This window comes from Ursus maritimus, unplaced genomic scaffold (assembly GCF_017311325.1).
Source record: "Ursus maritimus isolate PB19 unplaced genomic scaffold, ASM1731132v1 scaffold_12, whole genome shotgun sequence".
NCBI classification, from domain to species: domain Eukaryota; kingdom Metazoa; phylum Chordata; class Mammalia; order Carnivora; family Ursidae; genus Ursus; species Ursus maritimus.
Window position 1 is genome coordinate 14,877,790 of NW_024423564.1, and position 20,207 is coordinate 14,897,996.

Sequence of the window (20,207 nt, forward strand, 5' to 3'; positions counted from 1 at the left end):
CCAATTCTCTCTGTTCTGAGACATACTGGTCTCCCGGCAGCCCCTTGGACATGCCAAACACACTCCTCCCTGAGGCCTTTGTCCCTGTTTCCTCTATCTCAAATGCTCTTTCCCCAAATATCTGCATGGCGTGCTTCCCACCTCCTACAGGTCTCTGCTCAAATACCATCTCTGCCAGGGAAGACATTCTTGACTACTCTCTATAAAACAGCAACCTTTCTCCCCACCATGCTCTCCTACCCTGCATTATTTTTCTCCAAAGCACTCATCGCCATCTTTATATTATACATTTATTTCTTAGCTTATTGTTTTCCTCTTAAGAATATGTGCTCCAAGGGGCGCCTGGGTGGCGCAGTTATTAAGCATCTGCCTTCAGCTCTGGGCGTGATCCCAGCGTTCTAGGATCGAGCCCCATATCAGGCTCCCCCGCTATGAGCCTGCTTCTTCCTCTCCCACTCCCCCTGCTTGTGTTCCCTCTCTCACTGGCTGTCTCTATCTCTGTTAAATAAATTAATAAAATCTTAAGAAAAAAAAAAGAATATGTGCTCCAAGAGGTCAGGGACTTGGTCTTTTTTTTTTTTCACTGCTGTTTCTCTCGTGTCTAGAATAGGGCCTAGCACATGGTGGCACTTAGCAGGTATTTGTTGAAGAAATGACTAAGTCCACAGAGATCAAATTAAAAAATTTAATTTGTGTAGTTTCACCCAAAACTTGAAGATCATAAAAGATCGACAGCTTAAATTATTTTAGAGTGTGGGGAGCTCGTTTGGCAAAGGGTTAATAGTAATTTCTATGTGGGTCAGGCAGTCTCCTAGGAAAAGAACAGTCCCTTCACTGGTAAACACTACAAAATACAAATGTAAAAATTTAAACAAAAAAATAAATCACTATTATACTTTTGGATAAATAATTCATCTACTGAGCATCAACTTACGTTTTAAAACACGGGTCGCCAGACATCAGCTGCATACTGATCAAAACCTGGGTATTAGAAAAAGAAATCTGATTATAAAAGTTCCCTTGAGAGGAGAAGCCATGTTCTGCAAATCCACGCATCCTAAACAGAACCTAGGCCAGTATTTCCTATTTAGAGATGATTCAATAAAACGACTGCTGAACTGGGTTATATCCAGTATTAAATTGCTGCTTTATACAGACCATTTTTCAACATTTAAAACTTCGTACTGGCAAAAATCGGTGTGGGAAAGGTGGAAACGGAGAGCAAATGCTGCACTAGTGACAGCCCCGCAGGCGTGCGCTGGGCGCGCTGGTCTCCTCTATGTCTTTGCTCCCAGATTCCTGTGGTGCTTGAGCGGCTGGAATGTTTCCCTCCGACGTGCCATGTTGACGCTTCAAGAGGGCCCTGAGATGGCTTGTGAGAGCAGAATGCTCCGGCCTTTGCTCCAGCTTTAGGACAGAATTTGAGGCTTGGCTAATGCTTTCTGAAATGCTGCTCTCTCTCCTTTTGCTGACTGTCTTTTAAGACCGAGCCACAGGATCTTGTTACGTTCTACCGGGAATAACGGTAACAGCAGTAATAATGACAACATTAACAGCAATCGTGATTTGAGAATTATGTGCCAGGCATAAGCTAAGTGTTGGATACTGCATGATTTCATTTAGTATTCAAACCTCCTATGAGAGGCTGATACTTTCCTTTTAAGCTCAGGAGATGAAGTGATATTTTCAAGGTCAGGTAGCTAATAATGGGCAGAGCTGAGATTCGAAACTAGGACCGCATAATACTGGAACTCACGGGCTTTATGAAGAAGAGAATATTTATATATGTGCATATTTTCTACCTAGTGGCTGACACGTATCCTAATAGAACCTCATTTCTTTCTTATTTCTTCACCCCAATGCCTCCACTATGGTTTTTTCTCTTGGAGCGCTACACTTATTAAATGTGGGACCTGGGCGGGCTGTGCTGGCATCCTTATCCCTCCGCTTTCATAGAACTCCACAGTCTGGTTTCTAACTACATCAAAACAGCACTCTTCAATATCCTAAATGTCTCAGAAGGGATGGAGATGGTATCTTTTAAGATATTGTGTGGGGAAGCAGAACAGAGTGTGGGATAGTGGTTGGAGGAGGTGAGAAGTGGTTTTTGTTTGTTTTAAATACAGTAGATATGACAGCTGTTTCTTCATATGTTAATGAGGATGATTCACTGGAGACAGAGATAATTAGGGGAAAGGATAGTCCAAGTGGCAAAGCTCTTGATTAGGCAAGCTTTGGACTCTAGCACCTAAGAGGAAGGAGTGACTTCTGACAGGGAGAGGGACATTTCCTTCATTGTAACGTGGGCACAAGGGATAACAGGGCTGGAGAGACAGGAAGAACTGTAAATTCTGCAACAGGAAGACGAGGGAATTTGAATTTAATGACTTCTGTTTTCTCCATAAAGGATACAGTAAGACCACTAGCTGAAAACAAGAGTGGTGTGTGGAGATACGAGGCCAAAGAAGGTATAAAATAGAGTATATCTAGGAAACTGGGAAAGGACGCTCACAAAAGAAATACAGTTGCTTGATGGTGGTAAGCAAGGCTGTAGGAACGGCCGCTGGATGGTTGTGTGACCTTCTCCAGCAACGTTCGGCAACTAGGATGCAGGCCCAGAGCGGACAGTTGAAGTTGAGTTTGATTGGGGTTGGGGATTCGCCAGGGGAGAGCAACGAGGGAGATGGGCGAAGAAGCAAGGAGTGTTTTTAAGCATAGGAGAATCATGGGTTATGGAATCTAAGCTGAATAAAGAGGGAAGTGGAAGCAAGTGGAGGCTGGTAGAGAGTGAGAGAACAGTAAGGTGAAGGATGGCTAAGTAGGACAGCTAAGTGAGCAGTAGACCAAGAGGACTGGAAACAAAAGAGACAGTGGTAGCAGAGGGTAATACTGATGGTGAAGTTTCTACAGATAGAAAAGTCTAGAGTTTGGCCAAGGGGGGAGGCACTGAGATGAAGAAAAAGAAAAGGTTGCTGGAGAAGGGTAGTGTAAGGAACGGGGAGCCCTCAGGCACATAAAAGATTAGCTAGAGGGAGAGAATGCACAGAGAAGACAGTCCAGAAGGACAGATCACCCACCAGATGGTGAAGCCACCAAATCATGATGACAGAAGGGATGGAAAGAGAAACTGTGAGCGAGGAGTTAAGTCACTGATGAGCAGCAGAGAGAAGGTAACTAGGTGGCCAGGAGATGACAGAGCTCAGGCAGGGACAGAGTACGAGAGCTGAATGGTATGATCTATAAAAGAGTAAGTTATAGGGTGTCTGAGTGGCTCAGTCAGCTGAGTGTCTGACTCTTGGTTTTAGCTCAGGTCAGGATCTCAGGGTTGTGAGATCGAGCCCCACATTTGGCTCTGCAGTCAGTGGGGAGTCTGCTTGAGATTTTCTTTCTCTCTCTCTGTCCCTCCCCCCACTGGTGTGTGTACGCTCTTGTGCTCTAAAGTTAAAAAGAAAAAAAAAAGAGTAAGTTCTTTGTAGGACCAAGTGGGAGAGATGGTCTGAAAGGATCAATGGGGAGCCAGAAGGAAACTATTCCAGGAGCTGGCCCTAAGGATGGGGTGAAGATGGGGGAGTCTGAAATTAGAAAGTTATTTCAATTCCCAATGAAAACACTGTAATTCAGAGAAGGATTACCAATCTTCTTATACTGCAAATATGAAGAAACTGAATTTAGTGGCTTGAGATCACTCTAAGAACGAACAGTGCAGTCTGTTCCTTCTGGTGCTTAGACAGCATGGTAACATGAAAAGACCACTAACCACACGGCAGAAGATACGCATTCTGGTCTCTGCTCTGCCACCGATGACTTTAGTGAGACACTTAGCCTGAGTCTCAGCTTCTTCATGTATAAGACAGAGAGAATCTACCCCACCTACTATCCAATATCGTTTATGTCACACAGGTATATGCACGTGCTCTGAAATTTGTTATATTTACCGAAAACAAAGTTTGAAAACTGTAGGTATAGGGTAACTCTTTGCTCCACTAACTTCTGACCATCCAGTTTTTATTCTGAATTATTTTCCTTTTTTAATCATTAGATAACTTACCATCGTGGGGTAACCTAACTAAAATACAGCAGAAGGGTTGTCCAGTGAGTCTTACTCGGTACAAGGCACTTTACAAACATTTTTTCAACTGGTCTCATTTAATACCCCCAAGCAACTCTCTGACGTGTATGTTCTCTCCGAGGCCATGAGAATAGGGGGTGGTACTTGGAAACAACAGGGCAGATGCCTAAAGTAAGTTCCACCTGTCAGTTTACTAGTTCCAGGAAAGCCCAGTGACTTCTCTGCGCCCACCACAGCTGCTTGGGAAGTCAGTTTTTGGGAGTGATGAAGCAATTTTAAGGTATTCACTCATCATGCCCCTTACTCTCAATAAGCCCTTATGCTGTAGCAGTTGTATGCACTATTCCCTGAATGTTCACAGCCCCAGAAACACCTTAGGATCACAAAGGTGAACAACTGTTACTTTTCACTGCTTCTGTGATTTGGGTAGCTCTCCCCCTTAGATGGTGAGTATTTCAGTGTTGTGTTCAGCTTATGATCTCAATACGGATTCCTATCTTGCCCTTGACTGTATATACCTATGCTTATTTAAAGGCAGAGATTCTCATTTGTTGACATGTAAATCTCAAAACGTGCTTACTTTAAGAATGGAATTATCCTGTCTTGTATTTTTGGTATCGTAGCCTTCCAGTAAACAGCGACGAGTGGTATTTCCCGATCCAGCAAACTCTGCCAGGTTTAGATCTGCAAAGCCCAGCTATGAAAAGAAAGGGAATTATATTAATAGAATATCTAGTAGGCTCCTATCATATTCTTCTTGAAATAAACATTTAACCCATGTTCTAGACAAGTTTTCTCAAAGTTCAGTCATTTGTAATTTTGGCCATCTTAACAATATCTGCTCTATTATTTGCTCAATGTGTGCCTTTAGATTGGCTCGCTTCTTTTGTAAAAATGTATTACCTATTCTATTCTTAAGTAATGCGATCTCTGAAATCACAGATTTGATGTGCTAAATATATAATTTCTTTCTGTACACATTAAAATACATAACCTTTGAAGTAAAAATAATGTTTATCAAACAATTAAAATCGTTGCAAGTAGCAGTGGTACTCACCCCACCCACACTGTGGGAAATAGCAGAGACCAATCACGATCATTTGCATATTCATAAAGAAAACTGATCAGACTTTCTTCTCCCTATTCTGGTTCTAGCTCCATTCCCAGTTAACCACTGGTGACTGCAGACAGTTGCAGGCTATTAAATTCTTACTTTCCATGCAAGAAGTAGAATGATTTAAGTTTTCTTCAGTGTAAGCCCCCTTTTTTTCACCACCTGCCATAACATTTGCCTTGCGGATCACACTTAAGCTAAATCCCTTTTTACGAAACTTCTTCCCCTTCCTCAAAACTGTGCCCCACAAAAACCCTCTATGCTGCTCTACAAAAGTTTAGCTCAAACTTGTTCCTCCCTCTCATGACTACCCAGGTTCAGTCCCCATTTTCTGTAGCTACCAAAGATCACCCCGAGATCTGTCTTCTGATGTTGTTCAACCCCTATTTCTCGTTTCCAAGTGGTACAAGAAATATACCCATTTTTTTTTTTTACAAACTAAGTCTGTTCTATTCAACATGACTAAATATATATGGAGTCTTTTATTAAAAACAAAAAATGTTTAGAGTTTGCAATTAAGCACATCTCTCTGAATACCTAATACAAAGTATTAACCGTTTCAAACACTGCTATGACTTTAAGCTGCCTGCTTTAAGATTTTAAGACACATACTGGGCACATAAGAAGGCACTCAAGATGACGATTTTAACTACAGGCTGGAGCATTATTTTAGTAGCTTTTAACTGGTATGAAAAGAATGAAGAATAAGAACTTACAGACCAGTTGAAAGGCCATGATTCCTAAATGCAATAATAAGTCAGAACACATCAGACCACAGGTGACATCTACCTAATTTTCACATGGTTACTCTGGCCTTACTGCCTTTTAGGGGTCCAATGGATCAGCAGAAAAAGCCTAGATGTGTCCAGGGCAAAGCCACATACCAATGAGCATGTGAAGATTCATGGGGCTATTTGATTACACATCATCTGAAGGCTGTATTTCATACATTGCCCCTTCCCTTTAAACCTCCAGCACCTCTTTTCCATCCAAACTCTCTGCTGATGCCTTGCTTCCTAATTCACTCAAAAGCTAAAAGCAATCAAAAGAGCACTTAACTTCCAGAAGCTCTTACTGCCGGCCACATGCACTCACCTGCCTGCAGCTGGACCCCGAGCACTGTAAGTGAACTGGCCGTTCTCTGATCTGAGGCCAACCCCTCTCCTCCTGCCTACTCAAGTTCACTGCTTCAGGAATTCCTCCCTCTCTTCTGCACTCTCAAGCTTCCCTTCTCTACTGAACCATTCCCATTAGCACACAAACATGCTGGTTTTTACCATCTTAATGAACAAAAGCAAACTTCATCCTGTATTTCTTTCCAGTCTGTTGGACTATTTTTCTGCTTTTATAGCAAAACTCTTGAAAGAGTTGTCTACGTTGACTGTCTCGGGTCCCTTCATCCTTGGCCATCACCTTGTCAACTTCATTTCCCCACTCTCTTCTTTATTTACTCTCCTAGCCACAATGTCCTTTTCCTTGAAAATGCCAAGACCGCCTCAAGGCCTTTCACACTTACTCTTCTTTTGCCTGACATATTCTTAGATCTTCTTGTAGCTTTCCTCCTCACTCCATTTAGGTCTATGTTCAAATACCACCTAAGAGGACTTCCGTGACCATTCTTAATGCTCTGACTCCTCCTTCCCTCCCCTCCCTTGTCTCCCTTGACTCCTTGCCTGCCTTGTTCCTCTCCTCAGTAGCTGTCATCATATCACGTACATACACACTTCGTATTTATTTTGTTTACTGTCTGTCCCCTCCAACCTCCTGTAAGAATATAAGCTCCACGAAGGCAGGGATTTGGGTCTGTTTTGTACTGTATCTTCAGTACTTAGAACAGCACCAGAACAATGCTGCCCTATGGTAGGCAGTTAATACGGATTTGCTGAACAAAAACCAGCCCACTGGCTTACCATCCACTGTTAGAATGCTGGTATTACATTGTCACCAAGCATAATTAAAAAAACAAAAAGGATCTGGTCAGTCACCATTAAGAAAGCATATTAAAAGGCGGGGTACGTCAATGTGATGTTTTAGGTTGCAGGTTACCAATGAAGGCTGTGATGTTTCAGGCTGAAGGTCAACATTTACTGAGCAACTTTTATGTGCCAGACCCTGTTCTGGACACTGCAAACAGTGACGAACAGGACAGATAAGGGCTTAGTGAGGCACCAGAGAGACCATATTTCCTTATGATTTTCTCTTTGGCTTCACTGAGATAATGGTCTCATTAAAATGGTGTGTGTATATATATACACTAGTTATGTCTGTGGTAGATATTACTTCATTTGGCAAATAATTCTGAGCAGGTAACAGTAGGCACTGGGAGTATAAATCATTCCTAGTCTCAAGGAGCTCACAGTTAAATGAGGGAAGATAGAAAGAAAACACATTCTTTTTTTTTTTTTTTTTAAGATTTTATTTATTCATTTGAGACAGAGAGAGAGCGTGCATGAGTGGGGTGAAGGGCAAAGGGAGAAGCAGACTCCCTGCTGAGTGCGGAGCCCGATGCAGGGGCTCTATCCTGGGACTCTGGGATCACGACCCAAGCTGAAGGCAGCCGCTTAACTGACTGCGCCACCCAGGCGCCCAGAAAACACATTCTTATAAAAAAGTTTAGATGCTGGGATAGAAGAAGGCACAGTTACAAGACAGAAAAGAAAAGAAAATTTCTCAGGGGAAGGGCTGACTAAGCTGAGTGTTTAATGCTGTATGAGTTGACAGGACAGGGCAAGGGGGAAGCACACGCATGGCAGGGAAAATACCAAGTCACAAGGCACAGAGGCTAAAATAGCACGGTACACTCCAGGAAGTTTCTGAGGGCAGTCAGTCTGAAGCATAAGAATAAGCGAGTGTGAGCACGTACAGATGGTGTCCAAGCTGGGTTTAAATGCTGGGTTAAAGACTTTTCATTTCACTTTCCTTTACAGGCAATAGATAACTGCTGAAGGACTAAAAGTGGGGTAATGATCGTGTTTGAATTTCAGAATGATCATATGGCAATAATATAGAGGATGGATGGAAGCAGACATCAGAGGCAGAGAATAAAAGATAGGAGGCCAGTGCAGGTTTTAAATAAGAAATAATTAATCTAAGGCACTGGCCTTGTGAATGGAGAGAATGGATGGTTTTTAAATGAGAAGGGAGAAATCAGGATTTGTCAGTTGCAGCAGACCCTGTTTTTTGCCTCCCCACCATTATCCAATGTTCTTATAGTCCTTGTTAGCAGAGCCCTGATTTTATTCGACTGTCCACCCTTAGCTCATCCATGTGCAAAAGGAAAGTAGCTCAACCTCTAGCTCACTGTTAAATTGTGATTAGTCTAAGCTAGCCATGGCAATCCATTCCTATTGCCCATGAGTGGTGTAGGAGTGGGCATCTGATCCAGTTGTGGCCAATGAAAGGTATGGGGAAATCCTCTGAGGGCTAACTACTAAAAGTTTTCTCAGTCAAAGAAAGCCATTCGTGGAGAAGCAGCTGCATTTTGTCATATGTGAATGTGTGGACTAAAACTCAAGCCACCTGGTGACCATGAGAAGAGCTAGGCAAGGATAAAGTCATCAGACAGAATGGAAGAATGAAAAGAGAAAAGTAACATGGGTTCTTGGCGACGTCCTTCAGTCAGTGGATTAATCCTGGAACAGCTCTATCTCACATCTGCCACTCTGTTTCTTATCTACTTGCTTTGTGAAATTAAAAAAAAATCCCAACAACCTCTAGGTGAGGAGGGTATTCTGTTACTTGTAGCGAAAAGCATCCTAATTGACACTTCAATCAAGTAGTTTCAAGGAGTTAGGTGGACTTGATGGTTAAGCTGGTGTCCTGGTTCAGCTGACTGAATTGATGGAGATACCATGAGAGACTGAAAATAAAAGAGGAATATGTGTGTTTCTGGAAGTATTACTAATTCCTTCTATTCAGCAAAAAGGTGAGCACACTAAGCATTAGTACTTCCATATAGTCAGTGAAAGTATAGAGGACAGTAGTGATCATGTACTACAGAGTGCTAAGAGAGCACAGAGGAGAGGTCCTATTCCACTGGGGGTGAGGGGAGGTGGGACTGGCAATACTTCGCAGGGGAGACTGAATTAACTGTTGATGCTATTGCTTAATGGAACCAGAGATCATCTTCTAGTAGGGAAGCTGAAATGTAAGAATAACATCCCATAATCAGCTTTTAGAAAGAATGTGCCTATAATTTATTGCTGGATCCAACAGTTCAATCTCCAAGTTGCTTTATTTAAAAACAGCCAACTTGGGGCGCCTGGGTGGCTCAGTCGGTTAAGCTTCTGACTCTTGATTTCATCTCAGGTCATGATCTGTGGGTTGTGGGATGGAGCACCTTTTCTGGCTCTGCACTCAGCGGGGAGTCTGCTTGTCCCTCTCCCTCTGCACCTCCCCCCACTTGCACTAAGATAAATAAAATCTTAAGAAAACAAAATAAAAAAATAAAAACGGCCAACTTGAATAGCAATTAGAGGAGCAGACCATTTGATTTTTAAGCTTATCAATAGCAGTGAGTGATATTACAAGTTCCAAAAGAGTTAAAGAACATCTACTTACCTTTGCATAAGCTTTTCCACCTTTCAATTCCTGCCCAAGATAAAAGCACTATAAGGATATCATATGATTAAAGATTTAAAACATATATCAAATAATCCTAAAGTAGACAGTTACATATTTACATGCTTAAAAATATTGACAGTAAATTTCTAATGATCTTAATTTCAACTATTTGGATGGCTACCCTACTCCACTCCCCGAATTATCAGAATTTTAATTGAGAATTTAACTTAAATCTGAGAAAGGCAAATAGTAAGAAGACAAGCTAATTTTTAATCTATTCTGAAGAAAAATTGCCAAAAAGTGTCCCAGACACACTGTAAGAGCCCAAATCACCAAAGAAAGGTTAAATCACTTACTTAGTAAGCACATGAATGACACTGTGGAAAGAGTTTAACAAGAGTTGAAACCCCCGCCCCAGAGACAACTACTGTTACCAATTTTTAGGAACAGTCCAAAAGATACCATTTACTCAAACGTACCATCCCACACACTGTTCTACACCTTACTTTTTTCTACTATATATATGCTATTGTCTATGTTAATATAAACACATATAAAATTGATCCATTGTTAATATAGTAGAATCCCTCTTAACTAATGTGAACAAGACTGGCAAAAGTGAAAAATAATAAAAAATAATATACAGGCATCTTAACATTTTATTTGAAACATGTAACTGTACACTAATTTGCCAAATCTTTGGATTTAGGACATTGCACAGTTGTGAGAATTAAGTGTAAAACACTTAGAACAGAGCCCAGCACATAATATACTCTGTATGTGTGTTTGCCACTACAATTAGGGTCAAAATCTCTTCTCCCTACCCACTTTAAAAAAATTAGTTTTAGATGTACAACACAGTGATTTGACAATTCTAAACATTATGCAATGCTCATCATGGTAAGTGTAGTCACCATCTGTCACCATACAACGCAATTACAAAATTAGTAACTATATTCCCTATGTTGTACTTTTCATCTCTGTGACTTATTTTATAACTGGAAGTTTGTACCTCTTAATCCCCTTCACCTATTTCGACCATCCCCTCATCCCCCTTCCCTCCGGCAACCACCAGTTTGTTCTCTGTACTTATGATTCTGTTTCTGGTTTTTATTTGTTTTGTTTTTTAGATTCCGCATGTAAGTGAAATCATATGGTATTTGTCTTTTTCTGACATTTCACTTAGCACAATACCCTCTAGTTCCATCCATGTTGTTGTGATGGCAAGAGTTCATTCTTTTTTTATACAATTTCCATCTTTAAAGTGGTGAATTTAAGCTCTCTGCTCCTCCCTGTTTGACAGACAGCCACATTTACGGTTCAGTGTCAGCCGCGTCCCTAAGCCACAATGGTGAAGGTCAGAGTAAATGGATTTGGCTTTATTGGGAGCCCGGTCACCGGGGCTGCTTTTAACTCTGGCAAAATGTATATTGTCACCATCAGTGACCCCTTCATTGACCTCAACTACATGGTCTACATGTTCCAGGATGATTCCACTCACAGCAAATTCAATGGCACAGTCAAGGCTGAGAACAGGAAACTTGTCATCGATGGAAAACCCATCTCCATCTTCCAGGAATGATATCCTGCCAACATCAAATGGGGTGATGCTGGTGCTGAATATGTTGTGGGGTCCGCTGGGGTCTTCACCACCACGGAGTAGGCTGGCACTCACTTGAAGGGTGGGGCCAGGAGGGTCATCATCTCTGCCCCTCCTGCTGATGCTTCCATGTTTGTGATGGGCGTGAACCATGAGAAGTATGACAACTCCCTGAAGATTGTCAGCAATGCCTTCTGCACAACCAACTGCTTGGCCCCTCTGGCCAAGGTCATTCTTGACAACTCTGGCATCACGGAGGGACTCATGATTCATGACTCCATGCCATCGCTGCCACCCAGAAGGCTGTGATGGACTCTCTGGGAAGCCGTCGTGTGATGGCTGAGGGCTGCTCAGAACATCATCCCTGCTTCTACTGGTGCTGCCAAAGCTGTAGGCAAGGTCATCCTAGAGCTGAACAGGAAGCTAACTGATACGGCCTTCTGTGTCTCCGCCTGCAATGTGTCAGTAGTGGATCTGACCTGCTGCCTGGAGAAAGCTGCCAAATACGATGACACCAAGAAGGTGGTGAAGCAGGCATCGGAGGGCCCCCTCAAGGGGATCCTGGGCTACACTGAGGACCAGGTTGTCTCCTGTGACTTTAACAGTGACACCCGTTCTTCTACCTTTGATGCTGGCACTGCTCTCCGAGACCACTTTGACAAGCTCATTTCTGGATATGACAATGAATTTGGCTACAGCAACCAGGTGGTGGACCTTATAGTCCACATGGCCTCCAAGGAGTAAGAACCCCCTGGACCATCAGCCCCAGCAAGAGCAAGAGAAGAGAGAGGCCCTCAGCTACTAGGGAGTCCTTGCCCCAACTCATCCTTCAACACACTAAGAATCTCCTAACCTCTACACAGTTTCCATCCCAGACCCCATGAAGAAGGGGAGGGACTTGGGGAGCCCTATTTGTCATGTACCATCAATGTACATGTACTATGTACCCAGCCAAGAAAAAAAAAGTGGTGAATTTAAATAAGATGAGCAGCAATCTATGGTAAACTCTATTATTCATGAATATGCTGCCCTTCCCCTTTCCTGTCCCCACTGATGTCTGGCGTGGCCATGCCACTAAATCTACCACATTATGAATTATTGAATTATTCTTCTTTATTAGGTTATTGACATATCCCTAAATAGCACACTTCACTAAATAAAACAAAACTTTCTCCAGATGATCCTTGTCTCTTCTAATTCTCTGCTCCCCTCTAAAGCTAAACTCCTTGAAAGACTTCTCAATTTGCTGTATTCCACTCTCTATATGATCTACTTCAAATAGGCTTTTGTCCTCATTTTCCCTCTGCAATGGTTCTTAAGATTACCAATGATGTCCATTTTTGTTAAAGCCCAAAGGCTCTGTCTCCATCTTACTTAACCCCTCTACAGCATCTGACAGGCTTGGCCACTCCACCTCCTTTCCTACATCATTTTTTCTCCTAACCTTCTATGGTTCTGCAATTGCCTGGTTTTACTCCTACCTCACTGGCTGCTCCTTCTCACTCGTTTGCTAGACCTACTCCTGGATTCAACCTCTGTAGAAAGAAAGCTAGTTGTACTCCAACTATACATTCCCCTGCTCTCCAAAGTAATAGAAAACTGTATTTTTAGGTGGGCATCTGACTACCCAAAATAATGACAACATTTAAAAAAAATTTTTATTTAAATTCAAGTAACATACACCGTATTATTAGTTTCAGAGGTAGAATTCAGTGCTTCCTTAGTTGCATATAACACCCAGTACTCATTACATCAAGTGCCCTCCTTAATGTCCATCACCCAGTTATCCCATTCCCCTCTACCTCCCCTTCAGCAACCCTCGGTTTGTTCCTAGAGTTAAGACTCTCTTATGGTTTGCCTCCCTCTGTTTTCATCTTATTTTATTTTCCCTTCCCTTCCCCTATGTTCATCTGTTTTGTTTCTTAAATTCCACATATGAGTGAAATCATTTGGTATCATGACAACATTTTCTACCTTCCTTTTGCGCTATGGCAGTGTGACTAAGATCTGGCCAAAAGGATGTAAGAAGAAGTGATACATATGAATTTTTTCTCCTCTCCTGCTAATTATACTACCTCTGAGTGTTAGAGTGATCCAGGATTTGGTTCAGAGCCTCTTGTCTTCTACGTCTACATTTTCCCCCATTCAAGTCTGTAGCTTTTTTTTTTTTTTTTTTTTTGAGAGAAAGAGAGAGAGGGAGGGAAGGAGAGAGAGAATGAGCAGGGGGAAGGGGAGAGGAAGAGGGGGAGAGAATCCCAAGCAGGCTCCACTCTCAGTATGGAGCCCAATGTGGGGCTATATCTCATGACCCTGACATCGTGACCTGAGCCAAAAATAAGAGTTGGACGCTTAACCAACTAAGCCAACCAGGCGTCCCAGGTCTGTAGCTTTAAATAAAAACTGTATGCTGGTAATTCTCATGTCTCTGTCTCTAGTCTGACTTCTCCCCTGAGTGTCAGACCGGTATCTTTAAATGACTACTGGACATTCCTACTTGGTATCTCATAGACACCTCCAATTTAACATGGCCAAAATAGGTCTGCTGATTTCTTATCAGTTCCCAAAATTATTTCACTCTGAGCTTTTGCCATTTCAATAAATAGCACAATTACCTTCCTATATGGTCAGGCAAAGGTCTAAGAGTTATCCTCAATTCTTTTCCCCTCATTTACCACATCCAATCCATTAGTGGGGGTCTACCACCAGAAATATATCACGAATCATACCATCTGTGGTTATAGATCCATGCCAATACAAGCATTCCTCACCTGAACTACCCCTACCACCTACAGTCTATCTGCAACGCATCCTCTACACAGCAGCAAAACTGATCTTAGAAGATCATATCTTAGTAAAATCCACAAATGGATTCCAATTGTAATTAGAATAAAATCCAAACTCATTACCATGTCTTATAACGCCCTACCTGATCTAGTGCCTCCATCGTCATCACCAAGAGCTTTCCCTCTCCATCTTTTCCATCTTCTGGCCAGGCTGGTCTTCTGTCATTTAAACATGACAGATTTGTTGTTTAACCTAAATGGGGTTTACAATACTTCTGAATCTGTGGCTTGGTATTTTTCATCAGTTTTAGAAGATTCTCAGCCACAATCTTTTTCCTCTCTCTCTCTCTCTCTGTTTCCCTCAGGGCTCCAATTACATATATGTTAGACCTTTATACTGTTTCTCACGTCTTACATTCTTTTTTGTATTTTCTACTCTCTTTCTGTGATTTTGTCTGGATATTTTCTTTTGTCTTATTTTCCAGTTTACCAAACCTCTCTTCGGTCTTGGTAAGCCTGATGTTATATCCGCCTGTTGATATTTTTATCTATTTAGCTTTATTTATTTACTTATTATATTTTAAAGATTTTTTAAAAAAGTAATCTCTACATGCAACATAGGGCTCAGACTCACAACCCCGAGATCAAGAGTCGCATGCTCTACTGACTAAGCCAGCCAGGTGATGGCTTTAAAAGCTCTATTTAGCTTTAAATTTTAGTTATTTCATTTCTCAGTTCTAGAATTCAATTTGCTTTTTTCTTTATAGTTTCTACTTCTGTAATAAAATTCCTCATATTGTTCACTCATTACAGTTACTATAAAAGCTTGTCTCCGATATTCCCAAAACTGTATCTTCCATGAGTCTGTTTTCATTATCTATTTTCCTTTTGATTTTTGGTTATGCAGTCATGTCTCTTGGTATTTTTGTTGCATGATAATTTGAAGAAGTAATTTGAGGCTCAGAATAATGTTATTTTCCTTCAGAGAAGATACACATTTGCTTCTGGCAAGTTCTGATCGGGGCAGATCACCTTCATCTAAGCAGGGATTAATAAGCAGATTAGAAGCTGAGTTTCAATCTTTATACAGGCTGATCTATATCCACTACCTCCTTCTAGGCTGAAGCTCTTAGGGAGTCCCAATGAAAAGTTTGGGGTATTTACCAAGGGCCCTTCATGCTGATGGGTTCTGGACTCCAGTTTTTGTCCCTTTAGTCTTGTAAAATTGCTGGGATCTTAGCTAGCTTTTTTTGTCACTGCTTTCAGTTCAGCTTCTTAACCACTGCTTGCAACTTAGCAAATGCTTTGAGGGGAAAAAGCAATGCCAAATGTCAGGCTCATCTCTTTATGCTTCCCTTGTCTATGACTCTAAGCTTCTTAACTCCTTACTGCCTTCAAGCAGCTGTTTTTAATATTTTATCTAAGTTTTCTGGGTGTTCTCAGAGGGATGGGTGGTCTTTAATAAGGTGGTCTATTAATTTCAGAAGCATAAATACCCAGGTTTATTATCATTTTGGGGACTGTTATGGATTATATTGTGCATTTCCCCTCCCACCCCCCAAGATATTTTGAAGTCCTAACTTCCAGTACCTTGGGATGTGACCTTATTTGGAAATACATAGGTAATCTAGTTAGAATGAGGTCCTAATCCAACATAACTGGTACCCTCATTAAAAAAAAAGGAGATTTGAACATAGTCACAGACACACCCAGTGGGAAGATGATGTGAAGACACAAACGGAGAAGGCAGCCATGTAACTGGAGTGATGCATCTACAAGCCAAGGAATGCCCAGAGCTACCAAAAGTTAGGAGAAAGGCATGGAACAACTTCTGGAGCCTTTACAGCATGGCCCTGCTGACACCTTGATTTTGACTTCTGACCTCCAGAACAATAAGACAATACCTCTGTGTTGTTTTAAGCCACCCAGTTTGTGGTACTTTGATATAGCAGCTCCAGGAAACTAACACAGGGCCTTTTCACTTTCAGGTATGGGATGGTTAATTTGATGTGCCAACTTGCTGGGTCATGGGGTGCCCAGATATATGGTTAAACACTATTTCTGACTATGTCTGTGAGGGTGTTTCTGGATGAGATTAACATTTTAATCAGTCAACTGAGGAAAGCAGATTGCTTTCCTCAGTGTGGGTGGGCATCATCCAATCTGTTGGTCTGAATAGAAGACAAGCTGAGGAAGGGTAAATTCTCTCTCTTCACCTGACTGTTTGAATTGGGACATTGGTTTTCTCCTGCTTTCAGACTAGGACTTACACCAGCAGCACTCCTAATTAGCTCAGGCTTTGACTTGAACTTACACCATTGGTTTCCTGGTTCTCAGGCCTTTGGACTCAGACTGGAATTACACCACCAGCCATCTCCAGCTTGCAGATGGGAGATCGTGGGAGTTCTTGGCCTCCATAATTGTGTACGCCAATTCCTTATAATAAATCTATATCTATATAGCTACCTCTCCACTCTGTTGATTCTGTTTCTCTGGGGAACCTTGACTATATTAGTTAATACAAGGTCCTACTCCTTTAGAATGGTCATTCCCTAGATCTTTACAAGGGTGCCTCCTCTTCAAGTGTTACCTTTCAGAGAAGTCTCCACTACCTTTCTGTTTCTCTGGAAAACCTTGACTAATACAAGGTCCTACTCCCTAGATCTTTACATTGGTGCCTTCTCTTCAAATGTTACCGTTCAGAGAAGTCTCCCCTAATTTCCTAAAATGATTTCCTCTCCCCGAGTTATTCTCTATTATCTCATTATATTGTATATATAACACTATTACCATCTAAAACAATTTTATTTGGTTACACGCTTACTCTCTGTCTTTCCTATCACTCTTCCCCCCAGGTCCAACCAGAAAATAGAGTCCTTGAGGGCAGGAACGCATTCCAGTTCACCACTGTCCATTCAGTGCCTAGAATAGTACCTGGCACTTTGTAGGAACTCACATATTTGTTGACAGGTGAGGGACTGCTTCCCTGTGTCCTAGGCAACAGAGTGCACTATCTAACTTTTTGATCTTTGTTAAATTTATAGATAAAAAATGGTGCTTTATTTGTAGTTTTAATATACATGAATGAGACTGAGTAATTTTTTATAGGTTTGAAAGCTATTTATATTTTCCATTTTGTGAAATATATATTCTGTTCCTTGCCTATTTTTCTAAAAGGTTAATCTTTTCTTCTTGATTTATTTGGGGAGCTTTTTCCAAACCAAGGAAATTAGTCCTCTGACATGGTTTTCAGATGTCTTCCCCTAATTTATAGCTTTGCTTAAGGTATTTTTTTTTTGCAATCCAGAATATGTTTATATAAATGAGTTTACTAATTTTTCTTTATGGGTTCTCACTTTCATTCTCATGTGGCCTTTTCTCTTTTCTCATTGGTTGGAAGATAACAAGATTGGAGTAATTCCCTTGGATTTAAGATGGGAACCATTTGGTGAAGATGGCAGAGCTGCTCTACCAGCCCTGGACCCCTTGGCTATTACCCAAGAGAGACATAAACCTCTATCCTGTTTAAGTCATTGTCTATTTGGGTATCTGCTTCAGCAGCTTACTGTATGTGCCCTAACTAATACACCAAACCATCATAATCTGAGGAACTGGTTTATTCCATATGAACAAGTCCTACCTTAAATTACAAAAAAAAATTACGTTTTTTTTTTTTTTTTTTTGTAATGGACTCTGAGTGTCTTTAATGAGCAGTTATGCTTTACTCTAAACTGGTTATATGTTTTCTTTTTATTAAAAGTCAAAGATTGACTGGTCATCTTTCAAAAATCATGACTAGAACTCCATTTAGTAAAGGTTTCAATATAAGAGCCACAGCAGCAATTAAAGTAGAAAGAGAAGAAGGTAGAATGCTTTACTTGTATCTCAGTTAATCTTTATAACTTCTAGAGAAAGCAATTATTATACTCTTAGCTTGAATGAAGAAACTGATTTTTAGAAAGTCAGGAGAACTGCCTAAGGTCTCACAGTTAATAAGCAGTATATCTGGGACTCAAACCTAGGTCACCATGACGACATACACACTTTCACTGCATTATCCTTCCCTTAGGGAAGCCTTGATGCAATTACTGCTGCTCCAAGTTAGACTGTTTCAGAGGTCTATTTTCATTAGAGCCTTAACACCTATAAAATGTATATATGTATGTATGTTATATCTTAACTGAGTAGATTAAGCAATATAGCAAAAAACAGCCACACACAACACAGTGCTATCAGTTCACTCAAAAAAGCAGAGAAAGAAAGTTAAAAATACAACTTTTTATCTCATAAAGGAGGCCACAAGACTGGAATGGAAAAGAACAAGGCAAGGGACTCCTCCATTTCATTCTAAATTCCTCCCTTAATTTTTGAACATGTATATGTATTATACTGGTAATTTAAAAAAACGTATGTAAGCTGTAGGGGTGCCTGGGTGGCTCAGTCGGTTAAGCGTCTGCCTTCGGCTCAGGTCATGATCCCAGGGTTCTGGGATTGAGCCCCGCATCAGGCTCCCTGCTCAGAGGGGAGTCTGCTTCTCCCTCTCCCCCTCTGCCTGCTGCTCCCCCTGCTTGTGCACTCCTGCTCTGTCTCTCTCTCCAAAAACTAAACAAAATCTAATTAAAAAATGTATATAAGATGTAACATAAAGGTTACATTTCAAAGCCAATAGAGTTTCATTGACCTGTAGTGGTGACAAATGGATTCCCTCTTTTTCACCCTCAAAAAAGTAAGATCACATATTTCTATATATATTAAGTTGATCCACCTGAGATTACCATCTTTGTAGATTACTGGTAACACACCTCAAGCTAAAATGTGGAAAGGAAATGATATAAAAAACAAAACAGAGGGGCGCCTGGGTGGCTCAGTCACTAAGCATCTGCCTCTGGCTCAGGGTGGGATCCCAGAGTCCTGGGATCGAGCCCTGCATGGGGCTCCCTGCTCTGCTGGGAGCCTGCATCTTCCTCTCCCACTCCCCCTGCTTGTGTTCCCTCTCTCGGTGGCTGTCACTCTCTGTCAAATAAATAAAATCTTAAAAACAAACAAACAAACAAACAAAACAGGGCCTTGGAATTAGAAAGATTTGTGTTTGAGTCCCCATTTTGCCATTTCCTAGCTATGTGAATTTGGGCAAGTGACCACCTCTCTGAACCTCAGTTTTCCCCAAATTACAAAAAATAATACCCATTTTCACGGTTGTTGTTAGAATGTATGCAAAGTCCCTAAAATAATGCCTAACAATGAGAAATTTAATGAATGGAAGGATAAAGATTGATAGAGCCCCCCCCCCACCAAATAACACAAATAGGGTAAATACTTAAATGTATAGTGATAGCGAGACAAGGTTCTTGAGTAATACTTTATGACTTCAGATTTTCTTAAATCCTATTTGTCACAGTAATTTAAATTATTGTTGCAAGTGTGAAATGGAATTACATATAACAGTTCTAATGATGAAGTAGAGCTAAATAAAGTGAGTCACTGACTATGGAACTAATTATGGTTTCTGAAAGGGGAGACGTAATCGGCTATTTTTATACCTTCCTCACAGATACTCTGTAGATACAAGGATCCAGGATGCCTGTCGCGGCACTTGCACTCATTTTGCACATAAAGGAGAACTTCTTCCTCCAGTGAACACAGTTTGCTTGCACCACTTCCCTGAATGAGGAAAAAAGGAGAGAAACAATTAATTACTATTGATGACAGGTTAAAAAAAGCACACACACTCTTTCACTCAGATAGATCTATAATGCAAAAGTGATAGATTAAAAGCCAGTATTTGGAAACATGAAGATAACAAACTTCTAACAATGTGATCTGAAAATCTTTAGAAGGTTTTAATTTCCATACAAACTTAAATTTAAAAAAAAGTGAAATTACTTATCAATTTAATCAATATAAATTGAAGCTTCACTACTCATTCATTCAGCACATAATACATGTTTATTTTTGATGTGCTGGTTATGTGCTAGGTGTCTGAGATATGAAGATGAGAATGACAGTGTTCCTAACCTTGTAGGGCTTGTAGTTTACAGTTAGTATCAGAGACAGAAATGTAAACAAACACTTATTCTG

The 20,207-nt window shown here is 41.0% G+C and overlaps 1 protein-coding gene and 1 pseudogene across 1 annotated transcript in view; one reads left to right on the forward strand and one right to left on the reverse strand.

The window, feature by feature from the left end:
* Positions 1-20,207, reverse strand: part of FAM102B (family with sequence similarity 102 member B) — an 82,606-nt gene that overhangs the window by 22,841 nt on the left and 39,558 nt on the right. Inside the window, exons 2-5 of the mRNA XM_008704216.2 lie at positions 19,670-19,790; positions 9,744-9,773; positions 4,650-4,766; positions 935-981 (exon numbers count right to left, since the gene is read on the reverse strand). Coding sequence (XP_008702438.2) covers positions 935-981; positions 4,650-4,766; positions 9,744-9,773; positions 19,670-19,790 — 315 coding nt within the window. The remainder of the gene's footprint in view (positions 1-934; positions 982-4,649; positions 4,767-9,743; positions 9,774-19,669; positions 19,791-20,207) is intronic.
* Positions 10,933-13,055, forward strand: LOC103674975 (annotated as a pseudogene).